At 35.5% G+C, this 22649-nt stretch overlaps 1 protein-coding gene across 2 annotated transcripts in view; it reads left to right on the top strand.

Moving 5' to 3' along the window:
• DPYD (dihydropyrimidine dehydrogenase) overlaps positions 1-22649 on the top strand; it is a 339118-nt gene that overhangs the window by 102800 nt on the left and 213669 nt on the right. For both annotated transcript variants that reach the window (XM_053950943.1, XM_053950944.1), the window contains exons 5-8: positions 2906-3067; positions 9912-10108; positions 13976-14057; positions 16467-16554. In XM_053950943.1, the coding sequence (XP_053806918.1) occupies positions 2906-3067; positions 9912-10108; positions 13976-14057; positions 16467-16554 (529 nt within the window). The remainder of the gene's footprint in view (positions 1-2905; positions 3068-9911; positions 10109-13975; positions 14058-16466; positions 16555-22649) is intronic.

The raw sequence follows: 22649 nt of genomic DNA, 5'->3' as shown, positions 1-22649 counted from the left end.
TACCAAACTCTGGTATGGTGTTCTGAGACAGATTTCCTTACATATCCCCTTAACAAACTGTGATCTTGGTCCTATACCCGTACTGACCCTGAGCCTTTCTCTCTGAAGTCACTTGTGCCCTGTCTTTCTGTAGCAGAGCTGTGCTCAAAGTTTGGTTTGAGCTTTCAAAAGAAGTAAGATGTGCCAACTGTGTTGACATTGTATTGGCACAGCTCAAGTGTGAGAATATACTTTATATATATAAGAAAATTAATTTTAAGAAAGGAATATTTAACAGCTTTGCTTTCTAGGCATAATAACTAGGTCTGTATATAGATTTTAATTACAAAGCTGAAAAATGTAGAAAATCCATAATGAAGTTGCTTAAATGGAAATGCACTTTATTTCCATTGAACCAGAGTTGGAAATAATAAATGTAATGATACTGGACAACACAAGAAGGAAAACTGTAAGTCTAATATGAGTGAAACATAAAAGAGAACAAAAGTTCATTGAAAACCATTTTGTCTTTGAGTTAGTGAGAAAAATAACCAGCACTAATTTGTAATTATTCCTTTAGAGTAGAAGAAAGGAATGGCTAGATGTAATTGCCTGAGGAACAGGCATCTAATGCCACTTAAGATGCTGCAGGGTAACTATGCTAGTCTCATTGCTGCTTTGGAAAGATGTGGGTCTCCTGCATTGATTTTCACCTCTGCTGTCTGCAAATTTGTGTCAGTGACATTTCCAATATAACTGGACTTCTGTAATTTGCTGCCAAATTGAGCTTGCAGTGTCTTTACAGGTTTTTTTTAAGCATCCCTAATAATCTTTGATATCAAAACAGTATAATAATCTGGAAGAGCAAAACTGTTTGCTAATACGTACAATTCCATTTTAACTAATACTCCTTTACATTGGAACAAATGAGAATTGGGGATAATAAAATGTCACCACAGGGAAAATAGCTGAAGGTTCTTCAGAACAGTTGTATAAAGGGGTTGCCTGTTCAGCCAGGATTAGAATTTCAGTGCGATTTAATACTGTCTAAGGAAATCCCATGAAAGTACACCTAGGCAGCTGGTTTGTGTTTCCAGGTGATGGACAGAGGCTCATGGTCTGCAGTAGACCAGCAACTGTAAGCAAGGAGTCCAGTTACGTTTGCAAATGTATTTCTTGAATGTTGGCATTTTCTTGGTAACCTCTATATGTATCTGTATGATCTGGTTTAACTTTAGAGAATTGCATGCTCAGTCTAATAATATGCCTGTAGTGAATTTGAACCTTCCAAACCAAATTCTTGTTACCCATTGTTGGTTCAATTGTCAGATCTTGACAGTGCTCTTTTTATTCCTAAGTGGATTCTTACTCTATGTGGCAAAGTACTTGCTTTGAATAAACACTTCTGTATGCATTATCCTACTTGATAGAAAGTTCCAGGCATTGCACACAGGGTCTGCTATGACCAAGTACTTCACAGTGCTTGAACATCTTCTCTGTGTTCTGGGTCAGCTGTCCTGGTACAGGACAGGATAAGTGAAGGTACCTGCTATAAAAACCAGTTTCTTACTGGCTATGATTATTGAGGACTGGATATAGAAAAGGTGGTGGAGGAGGAAGGTGATATACTGTTTTTCAGCCTCTCAGTTACTTCTAGTGTGTAGAAAGCCGAAATGAGATCCCAGCATTAATTTCTCACTAAAGAAACTTCTGTGGAACCTCAGCCATGTGCTAATTCTAAGGGTACTGTATTGTCTTCTGATCTTAAAAGGTAACTCTAGATTTAACCCATCTTCATGGACTTGGTGGGACTTTTAGAGGATGTGGGAAACATGGTTAAATTAAGGAAGAACTACACTCTATTATTAACTACACTTCTATACTGACAACAAATAAGAAAATACAGTATGTAAAAAGTTTGCTTTAGTTACATTATGATTTCATTAATGTAGATGCAGAACTGCCAACAGTAATTCTCTCCCTTTAAATGACACTTCAGGTCACTCCTGGCATTTCCTCTGATTCTTTTTCTTAAGACAATTATCCAGATGAAAAAAAAAAAAAAACCACCAGAGGTTGTTTTCTCATGGAATCAGACACTGGGAACTTGCTGAAGTCCATTCCTTAGAGTTTTAGTATGGAAAGAATCCTTGCTACTTCTCATATAGCTGGTGACTATTCCTTTTCTGAAGAAGTCCACTGACTATTGAGAATCTTTGAAGATGTGAATTGTAGGTAACATCTTTAATTAGTTCCCTGGTTTATGATTTAAGGAAACAAGAGAATAGGTGTTTGCCCTGATCACTATGTGTTGAGAAAAAAGAGATCAGAAAGAATTCAGTAGTGCAATATCTGCAGGTGGCTACATGGAAAGTCTTCTCATCATGTGTCTGGGAAAATTGGCACTACTGGTGTGGTGGGAAGGACAGGACTATCCACAGAAATGGTGTGCACAGATGTGTAAAATAAGCTTTTCATTCCTGAGCTGTAAAGAACTGGTAATGTAACTGGCACTTTCTGGTCATACTTGTAACAAAGGTTGCAACTCAGTTACTGCCCAATTGACCTAGAAATTGAGAGAATATTTTCAAGTACATAATACAGCAATTGTAGTTTTTGAAGGTAGATTTGTTAAGCTGCTAAAAATCCTACAACCACTCCAGACTGAAGATGCTTTTAACCACTTTGCAAGCTAAAAAGCTAAAGTTTATCATTGCATAAACCACAGTTTTTGCTGACTTTCTTCTCAGTGTCTTTGATGGAATTTTGTGTAATGTATTAATGCATTTAAATAATGTCAGTGTTATTTAACATATATGCTTATATATTACTCTACTACAAAATTCTCTCTTGAAGGTTTGGATTTTTGCTTCATTGGTATGTGACTGTCATCTTTATTTCTTCTTCCTTTCTCTTTTTCCTTCAGAACTACTATGGAGCTGCCAAAATGATCCTCTCTGACAATCCACTTGGCCTGACATGCGGAATGGTGTGTCCAACATCAGATCTCTGTGTTGGTGGCTGCAATTTGTATGCCACTGAGGAAGGACCAATTAATATTGGTGGATTGCAGCAGTTTGCTACTGAGGTAGGTAGGACTTGCAAATGTCTTAAATTCTTCGTGTGTACTATTGAGTATTGCCTGTGCTTACCTTTGTTAATGATTTTTTTCAAAAAAGTTGATACTAATAAAATTAAAGCATAGAAAGCTAGAATAATTATCATTTTTTCTACAGCACACTCAAATGCTTAGAAATGCTTTCATAATGCAGTACATTATAGGAACATAAGGAACATTATTTGTGAACAAGATGGTTCTTTAGACATACTGGTAGTTGAGACAATTTCTTTTATAATGAAAGATTTATTTCAGGTAATATCTGTTATAATTTGATTTGTGTCTTCTTTTAGCCCTTATTCTATGATTAATAGAGAGGAATTATGACTTGATAGATAATGCTAAATATCTGCCATTTTTCTTCAAAAATCTTTAGAAATCTATTAAAAAAAACCTCAATGCTAGCATAATGATTGATATGAAAACTGCAGAGGATGAATAGTTTTCAATGTTTCAAGTTTGTTTAAAATTATGTTTGTTCCAAAAGCTCTAACAGATAAAATTGTTATATAGTTCTCTCTCCATCAAAAAGAAAATTTCAAAAAATTTTATTCTCTTTAGTATTATCATAGTATCTACATTTCTACATAATATATAAAAAATGTAAAAGAAAAAGAATTGTTGCTAATAACCTTTAGGTTTACTGCTGTTTAACACAGAATTTGTATGTATTGTAGCATTCTTAATTAGTAATAATAGAGAGTCACTTTTGCAATTAGTACTTTTTTTCTTTTCAATTAAATTTTACTGTGAAAGTAGGTATAGTTGAAAAAATTTAATGGTATGAATGCTTCCAAGTAACAATCATTATAAAAATATAGATTATAATATTGAAGAAAATGGTAAGGTACTACTATTCATACAGGAATTGGCCCAGATAGTGTGTTCACAGCTCTACCTGTATAAGTAACTTAGCAAATTGTGTAATTTAGGCATGCAACATGTGTTAGTCTTAATGAGAGCTGCATGGTGATTCTCATGCTTGGTGTAATATTTGTCCCACAGGGGCTTATTTACTGAAAACTCCATTGTGCATGAAGCCAGTTTTAGGCTTTTTTTTCCCTTGGAATTAGTCTGAGGATCATACACTTGATGCATTACGAGAGTGAGCAATAATAAAAGGGCACAACTGCTAGCTGAGATAATAGATAAAATTGCAGTAAAGCAGGAATGTGGATTTAAAATGGAAAATATATGGGTATGACGTGTGCCCGTTGTGCTTCTGAACAATGACTGATCATCTGTTCATACTGCAGATAAAGCTCCCTAATTGTAAAATATTTGTCTTGCATACGGTAGAACAGTAAAAAAAAAATGGCACCTTATGCCGCCTGCATTTTCCTTCTGCCCTTTCGTAGTTTTGTAACTATGTTTGGCTCATTCTCAAAGTGAATTGTAATCCAGCCTGAGAAAATGTGAATTCCGACAATTAAATGTTTAAGTGGAAAAAGGGAAATGTCCGTTTGTGTTTGTGATGTAGAATGTGTATACTGGGATGCAGTTACCATGGTAACTGTTGCATCTAGAGAATAACATGGAGTAAATCTCACTGTTATAAATGACGAGTGTCAAGCTCAGGTTACACCTGCGACTTGCACAGGTCAAAATTATATTAATGCCTTTATCTGTCTCCTTTGCCCAAGTACTTCAGAATCAGGAAACATCCATTTCTTGAACACAAGTTCAGTGAAAATATACTGAGATTGCAGTGACAATACATATAAGCATGAGGTATATGGCTGTCAGTCCCAAAATGAACTAAAATCACTGGTTACTCAAGTACAAGTTTGCAAGCTTGTAGTGAAAAGGAAGCGAGGTCTATTACCTTATCTGCTGTCATATTAGTAAGAAACCCTCAAATTATTATGTTTTTGGATAGACTTTATTGAGTCTAAAGGTTCTTTTCTGTTTCTGTTTAATCATTCTGAATGGTACAGCACAAGCTAAATAGAAAATGTATTATTTTAATCTCTGCATACTAGATATAAACACTAGATCGTTTAGTGCCGTGGCTCTTGTGCCAGTTACAGTTGTGGTGATTTGTTCCTCTTTGCAGATACATTCTGACTGCTGCTGCAGCAGAAAGAAATTGGAAAAGGGAATTTGATATGTGTTTTTCTGAAAAGAGGGATTATATGAGCTTACCTTCTGCTCACCTAGGGACAGCTCAGCAGAATACCTGGGCTGGAAGGAGTGTTCTGGTGAGGGACCTGAGTGCTGAACCTCCCTTCTTCCCCAGCCGACCACAGTCAAGGGAGAAATGTTTTACCTGAGGGATTGCCAAGGAGTGGCACACTGTGCCCTTGGGCTTAGGTTCCTCTTTGAGCTGCAAATTGACAGCTCAGGTCAGTCTGTAGTGCAGCTGTGAGGAGAAGGTGGTTCTCACTGGGCTGCCATTCCTGCAGGATGGCCTTGAAATACCAGGCTGGGCACAGATACACGAGCTGCATCTGCAAGAGGAGGGTTGTTCTGGAGAGCCAGGACAGTAGGACAAATAGAAAAAGCCCTTTATTTGTCAGTATTAATTTTAATACATCTTTAGGTAATTATGTCTTTTAAGTCATATTGAAATCCATGATAAAAATAAATAAAATTTCAGGCATGGCTGAAGGGGATGGTGCTGTTTCTACAATACAAAGTTGTTTTCTACAATAGTTCAGGGGATGAATCTGAGGACTTCTAATTTTTCTGGCCAATGCTGAAAGAGTTCCTGATATTTTGGCAAGTTACATAAACTTCCCTACAGCTTGTTTTACAGATAGTAAGCATTTTTTTTTGGTTTTTAAGGCATTTGCATTAATGTTGCTAAGTCCATTTAGTGGTGGGATTAATGAAATGTTGAGATTTGGACTCTGCAATATCCTAGATCCATGGGATATAGGATAGACTAGAATAATGGAGGTTTAAAAAGTCTTTAATAAGATGTTTTGGGGCCTAGTTTTGTAAGCACTCACCTATTTCCATAAAAATTTGAAGTATTGCAACTTTAGCTCTTAAACTGTGGAGGGAAGATCAAGAAGGTTTCATAACTAGCACATGTCTGTGGAAAAAACACTTCATGTAACATCCTATGATACCCACTGCAATTAAATGGAATTAATAGGGTGATCATGTAATTTGACAACTTCAAGAAGGTTGAAGTTGTGCATGGAATTTGATTTATTTTGCATTAATATATGTGCAGAATATGATTTTCTTCTTTAAATATTCAACTGCCCCATATTAATGTAAACCAGCCTACAGAGAAATATCCATGGAAACCAGTGGGAAAGTGTGAAACTAGTAAAACCAGTTCCTAAATGTTCCTGATTTCATTGCCTTTATTTTACTGTCTGTGCATTAGTAAAATGTGATAACAATTTAGTGTATACTGATACATTTCACACTAAAATTAATCCCAGCTAGATTCTAATGTTTATATCAGTAACTGTTTGGTATCTCACTGCCTTAGTGAAGGAAGCTTTTCCCTATCTGCATTCTCAAAAGCAGCTAAAATGACTTGGCTAAAACTTTCCAGGAAATTTAAACTGGAATCAGTTGCTCAGCAATTGAAAGCACTGTAGTTTGCTCAAGTGGGACATTTTGTGGAACCTGAATATAAACTCATGTTTTGGATTATTTTTATATATTTTGGAATTATGCTCTTCATTGAATGTTTTGGAACATGACCCCTTTGCAGTTAAATAATGGTTTATTTACAATAGAGAATACAACAAACTGTTGGATTTCATGCTATGGAGAATCATGCTGTAGAGAGCATTGAGCAAGTGCACTCACACCTTTACACACAATGAAGTGATGCAAATAGGACAACTATGATATATTACAAACATGTAAATCAAGAGAGAATTTTTTTCAGTTGTTGGAATTTAGCAGAATAGATTGCCTGTTTTGGTTTGGTCAAATTGGATCTCACTTGTGGACTAAGTCTCCATGTTTTATAAGCTGGGATATCCTGTTGGAGGGCTCTAATGGACATAAGGCATAAGAAGTGGACAGAATCAATGTGGGTTTAATTTGAATAGGTCCAAGACAGTGAAGTAATGATAATTGTGTCATATTTGATAAAAAGTTGAAGAATAAATGCCTAATGTTATTAACATCTGTTATTAATCTATCTAATCTCCTTTGTCTGTGTATGAGAGAGAGCCAGAAGGAAAGGCAGACGTGAGGATGATGACTGAGGCTTTTCACTGAGATACTCTGCTTCAAACAGTCACCATTTGGTCTCATTTTCCTGAATGGGTCTTGGTTAAAAAGCCCTGCAAAACAAAGGAAAGAAATCATGTTTTTGAAGGAAAAATGGAAAGAAGGGAAATAGTATTAAATTTTACCTGCATCTTGAACATAGTCTGAAGAGAATAGAAGCACAAAGGACAGTTGAATGGAATGTGCCACTGAACACTTGCTTGCCAGTTACTCATCTCTAGCCACCAAAGGATTTATACAGAGGAATTCAGTGATATTTAATTAAGTGACTTACAGTATAGGGAAACTTCAGCATGAGGTGAGTAAAAACCCTTTGAAATGCATTAAAGCAGTTTGCTATTTTCACACAGTTACTCTGCCAGCCTTAATATGCAAAACTGCCACTGAATTCCAGATGGCAAGATACTGCCACACAAGCTGGCTGTGCTGCATAAAGACAGTTTTACCCTGTCTGCAAATAGGCAGAATTAAAGTTGACCATTCAGCCTGAACTCCTAGGATTTTCTGCATGAGTGCTTGGTTTCTGAAGCTTAACACTGCACTACAGTAGTGTGGAACTTCAGTGTAACACTTATTTGATGGGTATGACTATTCAATAATACATATAAAAATAGTTATGTTAACAATAAAGTAAATTTAGTAGTAAATTTGTTAAGCATATGCATATTCAGAGTGTTCAATATGCACATTAAATATGCAAGTTATATAATTTTTGTTACTGAATAGCCTTCTTAAGCAACTATATGAGACTAATGAAAATTTGCTATAATTCAAGTAATTTCTTATGAATATAACAAAGCAGACATTTTAGAAATATCATTGCATTTGGGTTATCATAATCTAGTTTCACAGTACAATATAAGCTTTTCAGCCTGTGAAATCCATTAATAACCACATTAAACTTTCCCATATTGTATGAATTGTCAGGTTTAAATGATTCTTTCTTTAAAACAATTATCTGTCTCTTGCTTCATGCAGTTTGTTAAACCGCTGTGTCAATTTACAAAGACTGGGGGAGTTTGACACAGAAATTTTAGAGAGGGAAGGAACTAATCATTGGTTTACCTAGCATGAGTGCTCAAGTGCACATGAAGAAAATGAACATTGATTCAAAATATAAATGAAAAATTCTAATCATGAGTGGAATTGCCCAACTTGAAAACCCTTTGCTTCTTGAGTTCTAAGGAAAGTAAAATCTGTTGGTAAGCTTCTAAATAGTTTAAATATGATATTTATTAAGACAAATGTCAGTGCATGTATTTTAGAGGACTAAAATACATACACATACTAGTTAGTATTATATGTACTAGTTAGTACTAGGGAACACAGCTCTGCATTGAAATAGGTGGGGAAGAGTGTGGTCTCCTGGTAGTTTTTGAGATGCTACATTGATGGTGTTTGTTATATGACTGAGAATCCCCACGCAAGGCACTCTTGAATTCTTTTGTCTGCTACAGTTATATACTGCTTGGGTTAAACATTTTTCCCCTAATGCCTAAAGTAAAAAGAAGATGTACTTGTGCTCTTCCATGCTTCTAATGTTTATTAGCCTCTAAGGCTGTAAGTCTATTATTTTTCCTTTTGTAGATCAGACAAGGTAGAGACTCAATTCCTTTCCCTACAATTTATGTAAGTGCAGAGGAGAGTGAAATCTAGTTTGGGCAATGCAGAATATTTCTGCCTTCGCCTCTTACCTGTATATCTGAGTATAGAACTGATTTAATGCAAATCTGGAATCTTGTGTGACATTACAACCAGGTTAGCAGCCCATTGCATTGCATTCTGTAGAAATGCACAACATTGCGCAGAGATTGTTCCTAAGTATTTTTAATGGTCAGGACAGATTGGAGCAGATCATCACCATTATGCAGGTGAATGAATAATTGGGGCATAGGGAGAACAGTCTAACTTTCAGGTGTGTCTACAGTTTTTGGAAACCCATTTAAAAAGTGGACAACAAATTAAATAAGATAGGTAAGAAACTGAAATAAAGTCCTATCAAATTATCTAAGAGAAGGCATCTAAAGCATGGGTTACCAATGAAAATATAGCACTGAAGACTAAGTGTGGTTCCTAAAAAAAACATTTCAAACCCACCTAAAGTTTGTCACCTACCACCTCTAAAATTCAAGCTATAAGTGATTTTTCCAGGGTCATGCAGGTTGTCTCTTGAGGAAACAATGCCCCTTTACAGGCACTATAATCCTTTGCATTACTTGCAGAGGTATTTTTCTACTAGTAAGAATAATTTGTTTGCAGGGAAATTTTTTGGCATTGCAGAGATTCTCTGCCATCTGGCTGACTTTGCATTCCTGTTCTGTTACTGGTAGACTGGATCTGTCTTCTCTGTAAAATTTACAGTAGTGAAAAATCTGACTTCAGAGATTTTTAAAACAAAAAGACCCATAGAAAGACCAAACCCTGCTAATACAACATCCCTCACAAATGCACAGATCATGTCATTTGGAAACCTCGTAATGTTGTGAGTTTGCAATAATATAACAGCTATGTGACAGCACTAGCAGAAGCTTCCATCATGTCAGTCATAATAAAATTTAAGGAGGGAATGTAAAGTGTTTAACCTGTTGATTATGTTGCTTTTCAGGTTTTCAAAGCCATGAATATTCCTCAGATCAGAAACCCTTCCTTACCTCCTCTAGAAGATATGCCTGAAGCATATCAGGTGAAGATAGCTCTTCTTGGTGCAGGACCTGCAAGTTTAAGTTGTGCTTCCTTTTTGGCTCGACTGGGCTATTCAAACATCACCATATTTGAAAAGCAGGAGTACCTTGGGGGCTTAAGGTAATAAAACAATGACAACAAAGCACTGTTTCCAATTATAGTAGAAAGCATAATGAAAACTGTTGTACATACATAGTTTATATGTGATCACTTGACTTTTAGCAAAGGAAGAGAATAGAAGATTTCAAATCTGTAAAATTCACTTTATATTTAAATAATTGATCACTCATGTTAAAAGAGGTACAGGCAAGTTTTAACTGAAAATCTGGTGGCGGTGGCTATCTCCTATATTCTCTTTGTATGGCCTGTTAAATTCCAGGGTGCAATTGCTATTATCAAATTAACATATTAGAAAATTGTGTCAGGAACCATTGTCCCTTATCCAGAACTTCTAAAACAAGATCAAGTACCTGTAGCCCTAGTGAAAGAAAGTTTAAAATGCTTTAGACACATAGTAATTTTAGGGAGAGTTTTAGGTTCAGCATGCTTTCCTGGACTACCTTGTGCAGATAAAGGTGACAGTGGCAATCAGCCATGAGTGGATGCAGCTTTAGCAGACCATGGCATATGGGTGAAATAACCCCCCTGCAATTCAATCTTCAAAAAGTTACAAATACATAAAGGAAGGTACTTTTCTGCAGTTTTCCTAGATGGTAAACCCTTGGCTAGTATTTGCATGTAATCCTCTACACTAGAAAATTTATTTTTTGCAACTGCAGTAATGGCTCTGATCAAATCTAGTAGCTTTGTTGTAATCCCTGTGTATGAGATAATTCAGGCACTGACTAGTGGATACCAAGCCATTCAAAATCAAAATTAAATTCTACGATGTAAGATGTGCAAGAGTACCAAATGCCCTCTCACAATGTGTTTAAAAAATAAAAATTGTAATGAAACAGAGAGACAAAGAAGGGTGATGCACTTACATTTCTTAATGCAGCATCACTGAGATCAATAGAGTTGACACGGTTAATGAAATTGATCCATAATGTCATAATGTCAAATACTTATTCAGTGCTCTGCAAGAAGAGAATTGGTTCTGGAGAAGTTGAGCTGATTACTTGCATTTTTCCCAGCGAGGTTCAGAATTATTATACCTAATTACCAAGGTGTTAATCCATAGGCATTTAACTGTGAAGCTGTTTTACTTGAACTAGTTACCATAGAGGATTGCAAATTTAGTATGTGAAATACCTATTTACCTGTTTGGTAGCACATGCTATCATAAATACCAGATGAAAATCAGTTTTGGTGCTGTAAAATAGTCAGAATTAATAAGAGGTTTTTAACAAAAAGGCTCTTTTTGGTAACAGATTGGACTTGGCAATACAGTGCAGGACTTCCTGCAGCTGCTTCAGTGCTGTAGTACAATGCTACAGTTGCTTAGTACGTGCTTGTGTATTTGAAGCAGTGTGATCTTAAGTTCTTCATGGTTTAACTTGAATTTAAAATAATGTTTTGCCTGTTGTTTCTCCTAATGCAAAAAGCCTTACACAGAGTTTTGCCTGTTCTGTTAGTATCCTTAATGGTCGAGGAGTGTATTGTAAAAGGTATTTCTTTCTTTTGAGTCTTAACGTGTATCAATGAAGGTCAAATTTTACTTCCATTCACTGTAGAAATACTCATGTGTGGTTTAAGGGCATCAATTCCTTTTGTCCTTATTTTAATCTTGAAACAGAAGGGCCTGTGGCAGCAGTCATCCATTATTGCATTTCTAAGCCTTTGCAGCATATCTTTTAACAAATTTAGGTTATTGATGTGTGTGTTTTAAAGACTTCATAAACTATTGCAAATTTCTAAGAAGACCAAATCAATTTTGTATTTGGAATCAGCTGTTTATCATGTTTATCATGTTTTTGCCTTCCTAAAGTTTTTTCCAATTGTTTTTAATTAGGATGTTTCTTGCATCATAGCTATTTTTCATAATATTGTGATGCCAGAAAGGTGTCTAGTGATTGCAATTCCTGTGGTGGGATATTTAAATGTAACATAAATCTGTGCTTCTCTGAATGTGTCTGGATTTTTCATATTTATGGGCAAGTTTTCCTACATTTCACCGGTTGTGTAAAATTCATGCTTTATAGTAGAGTAGGCAGGAGCGCACCATGCTCTTGCTTAGAGACCATGAACAAGCTTTACTCTTTTGCTCCTATCTGTGCCACTGCCTTACAATGTACCAAAATACTTCTCTCACTAGGTCAAAGAGTTGTGCCTTGAGCAGCAGTAATTTGAGGTCACTGAGAAACACCAAGCACCTGTCCAGGCACCTCTGACTTGGGTCAGATTTGAGGTCGATGTGAATTTGTGGGACACTTTGCATCCACTGCATCCCTCCTCCATCTCTGCCCCATTTCCTTTTCCCCTCTTTCTCTCCATTGCAGAGTCAGAGACCATCTGCTGCTGCTGAAAGAAATTGCATCAGAATTATTGATGTATAATTGACTTTCATAAAAAGCCTATTTTCATAGTTAACGTGCATGCATGTGGCTATACCTCACAGCATAAAACTAAGTGTTTAAGAAGAGCAAAAAAAAAGTGTTTTCAAATTCTGACAGTGATGTAACATAACCAGTGCTGTTCTGGGAGCATGCTGTGGAAACGTCAGGCCTCCAACAAATACATAGGTGGCCTGGAAAATAGAACTTTCCTTTTTTATTATTAGATTTCTTTATTGAATCTCTGTTAAAGAATCATATTGATACATTAGTTTCTGCCTCAGACACCTTTATTTAGCATGACCTGTGAAAGTTGTATTGACACATTCATTATATCTGATATTTACAACACTTCTCATTGCACACTGGTCAAGAAAGGTGTAAAAAGGGCAGTATTAGAAATTAGGAAGAACACCAGTTTCTTATCAATATAAATAAAGTTGATGCAACTTAAAAGAAATAAAACTCTTCTGGCCTGTCAAAGTTAGATGCTAAAGATGGTATGGTCAATATCAATATGTAAAATAAGCTGCAGTAACTCTCTTATGCCTCTGCTTTGTTATGGATATTACAGATTCATTAATTTGAAAACAGATTAGACCGTTTGAAGCTTAGAAGTATCTGGGGAGAAGCCTTTACTTTTCTGCATGTTTAGGTTTTTATCTTCATTGAACAAAAGTATCCAAAATTTAACTTCACTGTGTTTATCTGCAACATCTTTTACAGTAGGAATTTAGAAGTGGCATATATAGATGTCATTTCACTGGTGATAAATATATATATCTATTAGATCTGTATCAGTAGATACAAACTGAGGTTCTATACTGGCACTGCAGTTTTCCCCTTCTGTGATTCTGGGAACTTGAAGATGTCATTCCTAATCTTCCCCAGGAGGAAAAAATGCCAGTTAATAAACATTAAGTCAAAAAACAGACATGAAATCAAAACACTGATAAAGTGTTGGTCCATCCTGAAAAATAATTAAAAATTTATGAAATAGAAATGGAGGTACAGTTTTAAATACCCTAGCTCAAAATAGCATATGTACCACTTTTAAAAAATTGTATGGGAAATTTGATACTCTCGTATTGGATAGCTTAATGAAAGATTGCTGTGTCACTTTGCTTTCAGTAGCCACAAGGTCTTTTTTTAAATGGGTATCCTAAGCTTAGTGTTACGTATTCTGGTGAACAAAAGAAATGGAGCTGAAGTCCTTTAGAACTCAAACATAACATATATTGATTAGTCACCTACAAGAGTGGGCAGTGTTGGCCTCAAGGTACTGCCTTTCTGGCCTGTGTTTTAGCATTGGATGAATAATGCTTTTCTGTCACTCTAACAATTAAAAAAGTCAAGAGTCATATTTCAGCACATTTCCATTCGTATATGTCAAAATTAACAAAGGTATAAGGATTTTAGCAAATAATAATAATAATAATAAATTTAAAAATAATGTTTTCCTAATAGTTACAAGCATCTTTATTTGTTTTAGTATGTCTGAAATCCCCCAGTTCCGTTTGCCATATGATGTAGTGAATTTTGAAGCCGAGCTTATGAAGGATCTTGGAGTGAAGGTAATGAAAAATATATCCTGCCTATGTATAGCTCAAAGGAAAAAAAAGAGCAAGAACTCTGCCAAAGATTAACAGCAAAATGTCATGCACATTAGTAAAGAACGATTAAAAGCTATGCTAGACAGAGGCAGGAAGATGCTTCCTCTTGCTCAGGGCATTTGTCTGTCTCCTGTCTGAATGCCACTAGTTTGGAAAAGGGCAATCAATAGTTCTCATCTGGAATGCCTGCATGTGATTAATTGTCTGTAAGAAACAAATTCCTAAATTGCTTTAGGGGTTCAATATAGCTATTGGAATGATTTGATTTTTTTTAATCAAGTTTTTTTCATGCAAGTTTGGCACTACTTAAACCATTCATATTTGATACTTCTTTTGTTCCTTCTCCCTGAGTTTTTTTTTCTTAATGGTTTATCATACAGTCTTGCATCAAGTTAATTTTATAATAAAATGCATCAAATTAAAGTGTTAACATGATCATCTGTTATAAACAATAATACTCTATTCAACTTCTTGGAAAGCAATAGTTATGCATTATTCTGTTAAATAAATGTGTGTTGTTTATAGATAATGGGAACAGTGATTTATTGTAATTTAGGACTTGAGCTGAAGATTTAGATAGTATTTGCAATTGTTGCACATTTTAATAGAAGTTACAAACTTAGAATGTACCACTGGATCAAATTTTTGAGTACCAGGAGGGATACTTTATGTTTAACACACTAAAGCCTTCCATGAAACAAGAAATTCTTGCATTGAATTCTTTCATGTTGATTCTTTTTTGTAAAAGCAATAGACTGTTGTCACAAGACCTGAGTGAGAACATTATCCTGCCTGGGTTTTATAAAAATGCTGGTAAGATGCAAGATAAGGTTTAAAGTGCTACAGGTCTGTTTTTCTACTTTAAAGTTCCCTTTTCAACCCTTGAAAAAACTGACAGAATGGTGGTTTAGTTAGGGATGGTGTTAAACAGAGCACTGAGACACCTTTAGACAAAATTGCTGGGTATAGACTCCTGGGAATCCTCTACAGCCCCAGTTCCCAGGGCTCTCTGTTATGACAAAGTCTCCAGAATGGCGATAGAGATACGGTGATAGAGCCACCATGTCATCCTGACCTGTAAGTCCTCTGTGGTTCTGGAGTGCAGCAGAGAATCCAATGTAAATTTGTTTCAAAGATCTGCCATTGGTGTGCAATTGACCCTTTGTCAAGCTGGTTAAATAAGTACCTTAGCTTTGTACCTCTACAAGCTGGAAATATTTCTCATGTTTACTTGAAGCATTTCAAATCTGTGGTGGAAGGTGCTGTGTTGTGTAAATGCTCAGTAGTGCTGTTTATTCAAGTAATTCCACTGAAATTAGTAAGAATTAGTTAGATGGATGAGGATTACAGAGCTAGGCCCTAGAAGTATTATGAATCCTCACATACATTAGTATTGCTATTTAAATTCTTTCATTAGGTTTTCATAACATATGTACACAACAGGATAAAAAAATGTAATGACAATTTATGGAGTGTCTTTTGTTGCAAGTGAGGATGGAGTCTGTATTGTTTTAAGGATTGCAATAGTGCATGGCTTTTCACCTCTGATAAAATTTATACTAAGTCTCCAAAGACAGTCAGTGTTTTAAGTAATGTAAATTGTACTTCTGCCTTTTTCCCCCCACCAACCTGAAAAGTATACTAAATTAAATATAAGCAGATTGAATAACAAACAAGATACACAGTGACTTGAAGGCTAAACTGTTAAGATCACAAAGTAGAGAGCTTACACAACAGCACTGCATTTTGTGAAGTAAAGTCACATGTGATATAAAAAACCTGAGGGAAAACATTCAGGTTCAGAGAGTCTAAGATGTGGAGATAAAAACACACATACCTATGTCAAGAAGTTTGAAATATCAGAAGAGGAATCACACACACTTTTTGTGCTCAAAGGGCTTGGGGTTAGGAGATGAACAAAAGGTGTGTGTATCTCCAGTTGCATGACCTCTGCACAGGGACTGCCATCTTTGGTTTCCTGAGCACGCAGAGAAAACCATTCCCTTTCTCACATTTGCAGCTCCTCTAGGTGCTCAGCCTGGGCAGTGGCTGCTCAGAGCAGGACTGGTGGTGGAGAATGGCTCTGGAAAAAAAATCGCACCTTTTGCTTCTGGAATCAAAAAGTAATTGATCAGAAACAAGTATAGATTATAGGTGTGTTGTGATTGCTGTGATTTATTTCTTTCAATAAATGAGCACCAATTACTGCACTGTGGACACTGTTTCTTGTCTAAATTAGAATTAACAATTGCAAGTCTAAATCAAAACTTACGTCATTCATCGTTTTGTAAACCTTTGTTAGTTTACCATGCAGAATGTGCTGCATCATTATAATTGCAATTTTTACCAAGCAATTCTTAATTCTTTCAGATAATTTTTAGGAAAGGCCTTGCAGTAGATGGAATGACACTCTGTACCCTGAAAGAAGATGGCTATAAAGCAGTCTTTATTGGAATAGGTAAGAAGAGCTCATGGTGCCATGTTTTGTCATACTGAAATTGAAGGACTGCCTAGGAATAAACTAGCATTTATATCTTTGTTACTAACATGATGGGAGAAAGCTTTAATTGGTGAATTATGGAAATATGGAATATAAGAAAAATTTTAAAATCAGGAAGCTAAAATTAGTGGCCTTAAGAGGATTATTAAAATTTTCAGATTTATATTGCAGATCTTTAAGTAATATGTAAATGTGAATGTAGTCGAATGGGTTGATTTATTGTTTGTTTAGATAGTTAAAAATGGATGAACTAAAAATTTGCTTGTAATTAATTGCCATATTGGCCTAGAGCGATACACAAGTATAGTTTTCAATTTTTGCGAACAGCTTACAACACCCACACAATTACTGAGTCTATATGTAAGCCAGTGATATCATGCTTGGTTGCTTTTTGTCTTTCATCCATATAAAATGTGTAACATCCTTCAGATAGGCTGTAGTGAAATGTACTTATGGAGTGGGTTAACAAAATAAGCTGATTTTGCCTTGTACAAAACTGGCATCATGGGTCTGTCTTCTCTCATATACTAGAGAAGTCCTGCACCTCTCTGCTGTTTGAATCATCACTTCTTTTTAATGTTAGATTAGAATTATTATCCATTTACAATTATTTTGAAGTACAGCTGGACCCATTGCTGCCATATGATAGGCATGTTGAGCAGGCATTGTCTACAGTTGGTATGAGGCTTAATGCTCTTTATTGATCTAGACGTTGCCTAAGTGAACATAATAGGAAACAAGTTGTCCAACTGTTCCTCCTTCCTATTATTGATTACAGAGATGTAATTCTTAGTACAACGACAACTGTTGTTTACCATCTGGTTATGCAGTATAATAAGCTTTGCAGGTCTATTCTGTTGTGTAATGATAGCATAGAGTGTTGTGATTTATGTAATCCTAAATCCTCACATTGTTAGAGAACTTCCATGTATAGGAATTCTGATGTATCATATTTTGATATAATTGTATATGAGGAAAATGGTGCAACTTATATTTTTTATGTTTTCATCTGTGTCTTTCAAACCACATTGCGAAATCTCACCAATGAGGAATTAATTCATAAGCATTTGTTTTCTGCGAGTCTAGCACTTGGGAAAAAATTCTCAGTCATTTTTTTTTAACATCAGCATCATTCCTCTGCATTTCTGACTCAGAAGCTTAGAATAACAGTTCAGTTTAGTGTCAGCAAAAATGACCACTGAGCCAATTCACAGAGAACTGGAGTGTTTGGTTTATGTATCTAGCTTTATTTTCTGATCTTAATAAAGCCATGCTAATATAAAATATTTTCGATTAGAAATATATTTATATATATGCACCTACAGACAACATTTTGCCGTACAGATACTAGGTAAAGGGACACAGCCAGAATTTTAATAAACAAGAGAAGGTATCTGAAGCATAATTCTGTAAAGCATGTGTTCATTGATTGTACTAGGAAACAGAGGGTATAAATGCTAATGGAGGATTATGTGTACCTACAAAGTTTTGTTATTGGACACTACCTTGCATTTATGATGCCCTTTCTGTACCCCTCGTCTACCTGTCATCTGACTTTTGCAGTACTGTGTAAGCCACTGGACTTGTGGCCTTGCATCGTGGTAGTGAGAGGGGGAGGACATGATGAGGGTTTGCATATTTGTGGAGTTAAAGATATTAATGCAATAGAGCATTTATAAGCTCTCAGCAGCAGCCATTTCTCCATAATGAGTCTGAACTGCATTTCTTTTTGTGTTCTTTGTCTACTGAACAAACATATTCAGTGAAATAACACATTTGAACATTACTCTGAATCATAGGGGTAAAATAATTATGGAGCTACTTACATAAAATGGACGATTTATTTTTTATTGTAATTTGCTTCAGAATGAATTTTTACCTTGATGGAAAAGAAATATGGTAGTTTTAAATTTTCCCTGTTAGTGGAAAAAAGAAATAAATGAGTGTGTAAAAGAAAATTAAATCCCTGATAGCATGAGAGTACAGTGTGAGAGGACTTTTTTTCAGCAACGTGATTTTTGAAGAGCACACCTTTAGTCTTGCAAATAAGATGGAATTAAAGATTTGCTCAGTTGGGATTGTACAAAAGTCCATGTGTGATTCATGAAACAGAAGATCACTTGTAAATAACCAGCTACCTGAGGGCAGGTGGAGTTGCAAAGAGAACTTTGAAAACTATTTTTCACACAGTTATGCATTAGGGAAAATCTGTTGCCTGTGGCAATAGTGTGTGGTAGAGAAAATGCCCTCCACTGCAGGTTCTGTTGATGGTAAAACATAGTGACTGAGGTTTAAGCATTCTAGTGAGCAACCATATTGAAGAAAAATTAATAGCAAAGGCTTTTTGTGAGAGCCATTTGGACAGGTGTTAAATGTGTGCTCTGATCAGCTGTTTGCTGTGCTTCTGACATGAGAGGTAAAGAATTCCTAAGTTCACAAAAGGATACAGATTAACAGACTTATTTGAAATGAAAAATAACAAAAGAGCATGCTTTGCCTCAATTCTTTTCTTACTGAAGCATTGAGGCTACGTTGGTTTATCTTAAGGGGAAAGATGCTATCCAGCCAGTAGGTCTGGTATATTTAGTCACTGGCTCAAAGTTGAGAAAAATACCTTGTACTAAACTTGTAAACAAGCAGGTGGCCAGTATGTGTCACCAGCATTTGACAACCTCAGGGGTCTCAGTGTGAGTCACACCTTACCTCCATCTTACCTTTCCCAATTAGGCTGTGAAGACTAATGTGAAATTTGAGGTTATGAAAGCATATGTTGAACTAGGAAGACTAAATCCTAGGAAAGGCTTTCATAGTTACCTGGATAAGCAGTAAGGATCCAGCTGGGCAATGGCAATGTAAGAGATACACCATGCTTCTGGTTTTCTCCAGTAGTCACAATTTCAGCTTACAGCTAACATTAATATTAGGGGATAGTCCATGAATCTCAGTTTCTTACATCAAAATTAATAACAGACAATGGCATGCGTGATAATTTTTAAAGGAACAAAAGGTAGCAGCTAAACAATGTGAGGAACAATATTCTTGGAGTCTCTACTGTATTTTTTTGGTTCTTTTTTTCACTGTCATTTAGGTAGGTGCAATTTCTAAACTTAGTCTTGTATCATTGAGCAGTTAAAAATACTAATTAAGAATTAGAGATTAAGAATTATTCATTTAAGTTTTCATCTTAGAATTCCAATTCTCTTCTCTTCTGGGTTTATTTTGTTACTCACAAACACTAATTAATAGAAATTAAGTCTCCCAATTAAATTTTCAAAGTTGTAAAACCAACCTCTAAAAGTAAGCATAAAGAAAAAATTCTATCCTGTCCTGATTTGAAAGATTACTCAATGTACTCTGCTGTGAATCAGCTCTGCTTTTTGATAAGAAGGGTTTGTGAAGAATTTGTGACTGAACTGACAAATCAGTTTGAAAATTTTGCTTTAAAAAAAAAAAGTCTTGCATCAGTTTCTGCCTTCTGTAAACACCGTAGAGACTCGGGGCAACAGAGAATAAGCATGCTGAGAGCAAAAGGAGAAATCAATGAAGGGGTGAGGGGCTAGAGGAGAGAGCACATGGTCCTCAGAGACAGCAGAGGAAGGCAGCCAAGGATGTCCTGTGGGGAACAGAGCAATCTGAATGCTTTGTGTTACTGTGTCTCTTCATGGATTTTCAGAGTGGAATATGGCTTTTACCAATAAAAAAATCCGAAACAAAACACGTGTATGTGTCTCTCATGGCTATCAGACCAAATGCAGAAATACCAGGCTTTTATTACTCATCCTTCTAGAAGTTCAGCTGAATTTTTTGGAAAACAGGATTCTGTTATTCTGTGTTTTAAGACTCCACAAAGCATTTCAAATCCTTTTTGAAAGAGAAAATACATAACAGTTTCTTTATAGAACTACTTAATTGAATAAAAATGCATGAATTAAATATTTAAAGGACATTTTTTATGTGACATTCAAACGACTACATGGAAATGCTATCACTATAAACATATTTTCTGCAGACTTTTACACAAACCTCTAGCTTTATTCTCTAATATTTTATCATAACATAGGTGTTTTATGTAACATTTACATTTTCCTTAGAGAATATCAGATAAAAATATATCCTCAAATATTGTTTTATTTGGTAAACTTTTAAGAAAAATCTAAAGACCCCATTCCCAGAAATTGCTTAAACACTTCAACTTCAGTGTTTGTAGATTTAAACTTGCAGCACTAACTTTCTACTTCTCATTGAGTAATGAAGCTTTGCTTATTTATTCCTTCATCTTCTGCTACTGAATTGCTGTGAAGTTAGTTTTATTGTATATGGGTATTCAGAAGTCTATTAAATGCTGTGAAATGGTGGGTTAGGTGAGTGTACCAAGTAAATCTAAGCAGATTGTTTTTTGAATGTATTCTAAATAGTATATCCTGCTTACAAGGGTTAAAACTGTACATTAAAAAAAGAAAGTAAATGAAATTCCTTGTGGAATGAACCTTTGTGGTAATTGCAGTCATTCATAGATAATTAACATTCAAACAATGATACAATAAGATCATGTAATTGATTGGAGAGAAATTACACACCAAAAAAAAAAAGAAATTTAAAGTGCAAGCATCAATGTACCTTGTTTAAAAAAAAACCTCTGTGAGATTGATTTACTCTCTCTTCCCCAAAAAGTAAGTAATCTCCTCATGCCTGTTATTATCTTCTGATTAACTATGCAGTGCCACCTGGTGTGCAGATGGGAGGACTATTACACATCAAGAGCTCTGTTCACACCCACCCACACAGATATAAACCTACATGGCAAAAAGTGAACAGATGTTCATTTTGCTTGTGCTATAGGAAAAAATTGTGCATCGTACTCCTGATTCATAAACTAAATTTGGAGGACATGAAATCTGCATATGGGGCCCATAGGCCCATGGCCAGCACAGACATTTCTGGAGGAAATACGTAATGTTCAAAATAGTTCTCATTTCAGGTTGTGAACAGACTTTTATTTGCTTGCTTCTCTGGTTTTGGTTTACCTTGTATTTCTGAGTTTTCTTTTTCTTTCTACCGGCAATTTCACTTACCTCCTCCAAAGGAGGAGTTTAGAGGCAGAGTTTTAGAAAACATATCCAGGATTTATCTGTTAGTTGGTTGCTTTTCAGAGTTGATTTCTGTTTTTTGGTGTTTGTGATGTTGTGGGAGGCTGTTAGGCCCCTTGGTGAAGAGCTGTTTGTCTCAGTGGTAATGTAACAAATCATGTAAATGGCAGTGCACCTTGGTGAAAGACAGAGCTTTAGGACAGGCATTGTGCAGCCTTAGACTCTTAGGATCACCAGCTCTCTTGTTGGAGGGGTTTTGGTATTGTTCTGTATTATTTTATAATTTCATAAATATTTTGACACTTTATAGGTTATGTAGGTTTTGCCGCAAGGAAGCCAAAGCCTAAAGACAGGCAGATAAAAGACAACTAAAGGAGAAAAATAGTACCTTGGAAGGTAGTGCAGGAAAGAATGATGTTGGAAACACAATCAGCTAGATACTCAAAATAAACATGTGCCTGGCATAGTTTCTGGGTTTATTTCATTGCCTTGTAGACAAGGGAGACGACTGTTTCAGAATCTTGCAAAAAAAGTGATTTTCACCAAGGATTTAAAATGGTGACAACAATAGTCTTTTAAGCATTGGTATCCATATAAAGTTGAAGATATTGAAGGTTAAAGAACCAGGGAAAACACTTGAAATTATAGTTTATTGTTGCAAGCCAACATATTCAAATTCATGTATCTGCAAAAAGCTGTGAGCCTTTGGTATTAGAAATAATGAGAATGAAATAATCAAGATGAGTCATGAAGCCAGAGTACTTTGAAGAGTTTGATGAGCAGCAGTGGTGAAGAGCAGTAGCAGGATCTGGGCAAAACTAATTCAAAATGTTTCATAATTGCCTTACAGAACCTAGACTAATATTAAAATTAAAATTTTAAAAATGTTTTTTTAAATAAAGATTCCATGAGAAGGCCAGTAATAGATGTATTTACACTTTGTACAAAACAGAATCCAAACTTCAC

This window comes from Vidua chalybeata, chromosome 9 (genome assembly GCF_026979565.1).
Source record: "Vidua chalybeata isolate OUT-0048 chromosome 9, bVidCha1 merged haplotype, whole genome shotgun sequence".
In the NCBI taxonomy this organism is placed as follows: domain Eukaryota; kingdom Metazoa; phylum Chordata; class Aves; order Passeriformes; family Viduidae; genus Vidua; species Vidua chalybeata.
Note: the sequence above shows the minus strand (reverse complement) of the source record. Positions and strands in the feature narration are given on the sequence as shown.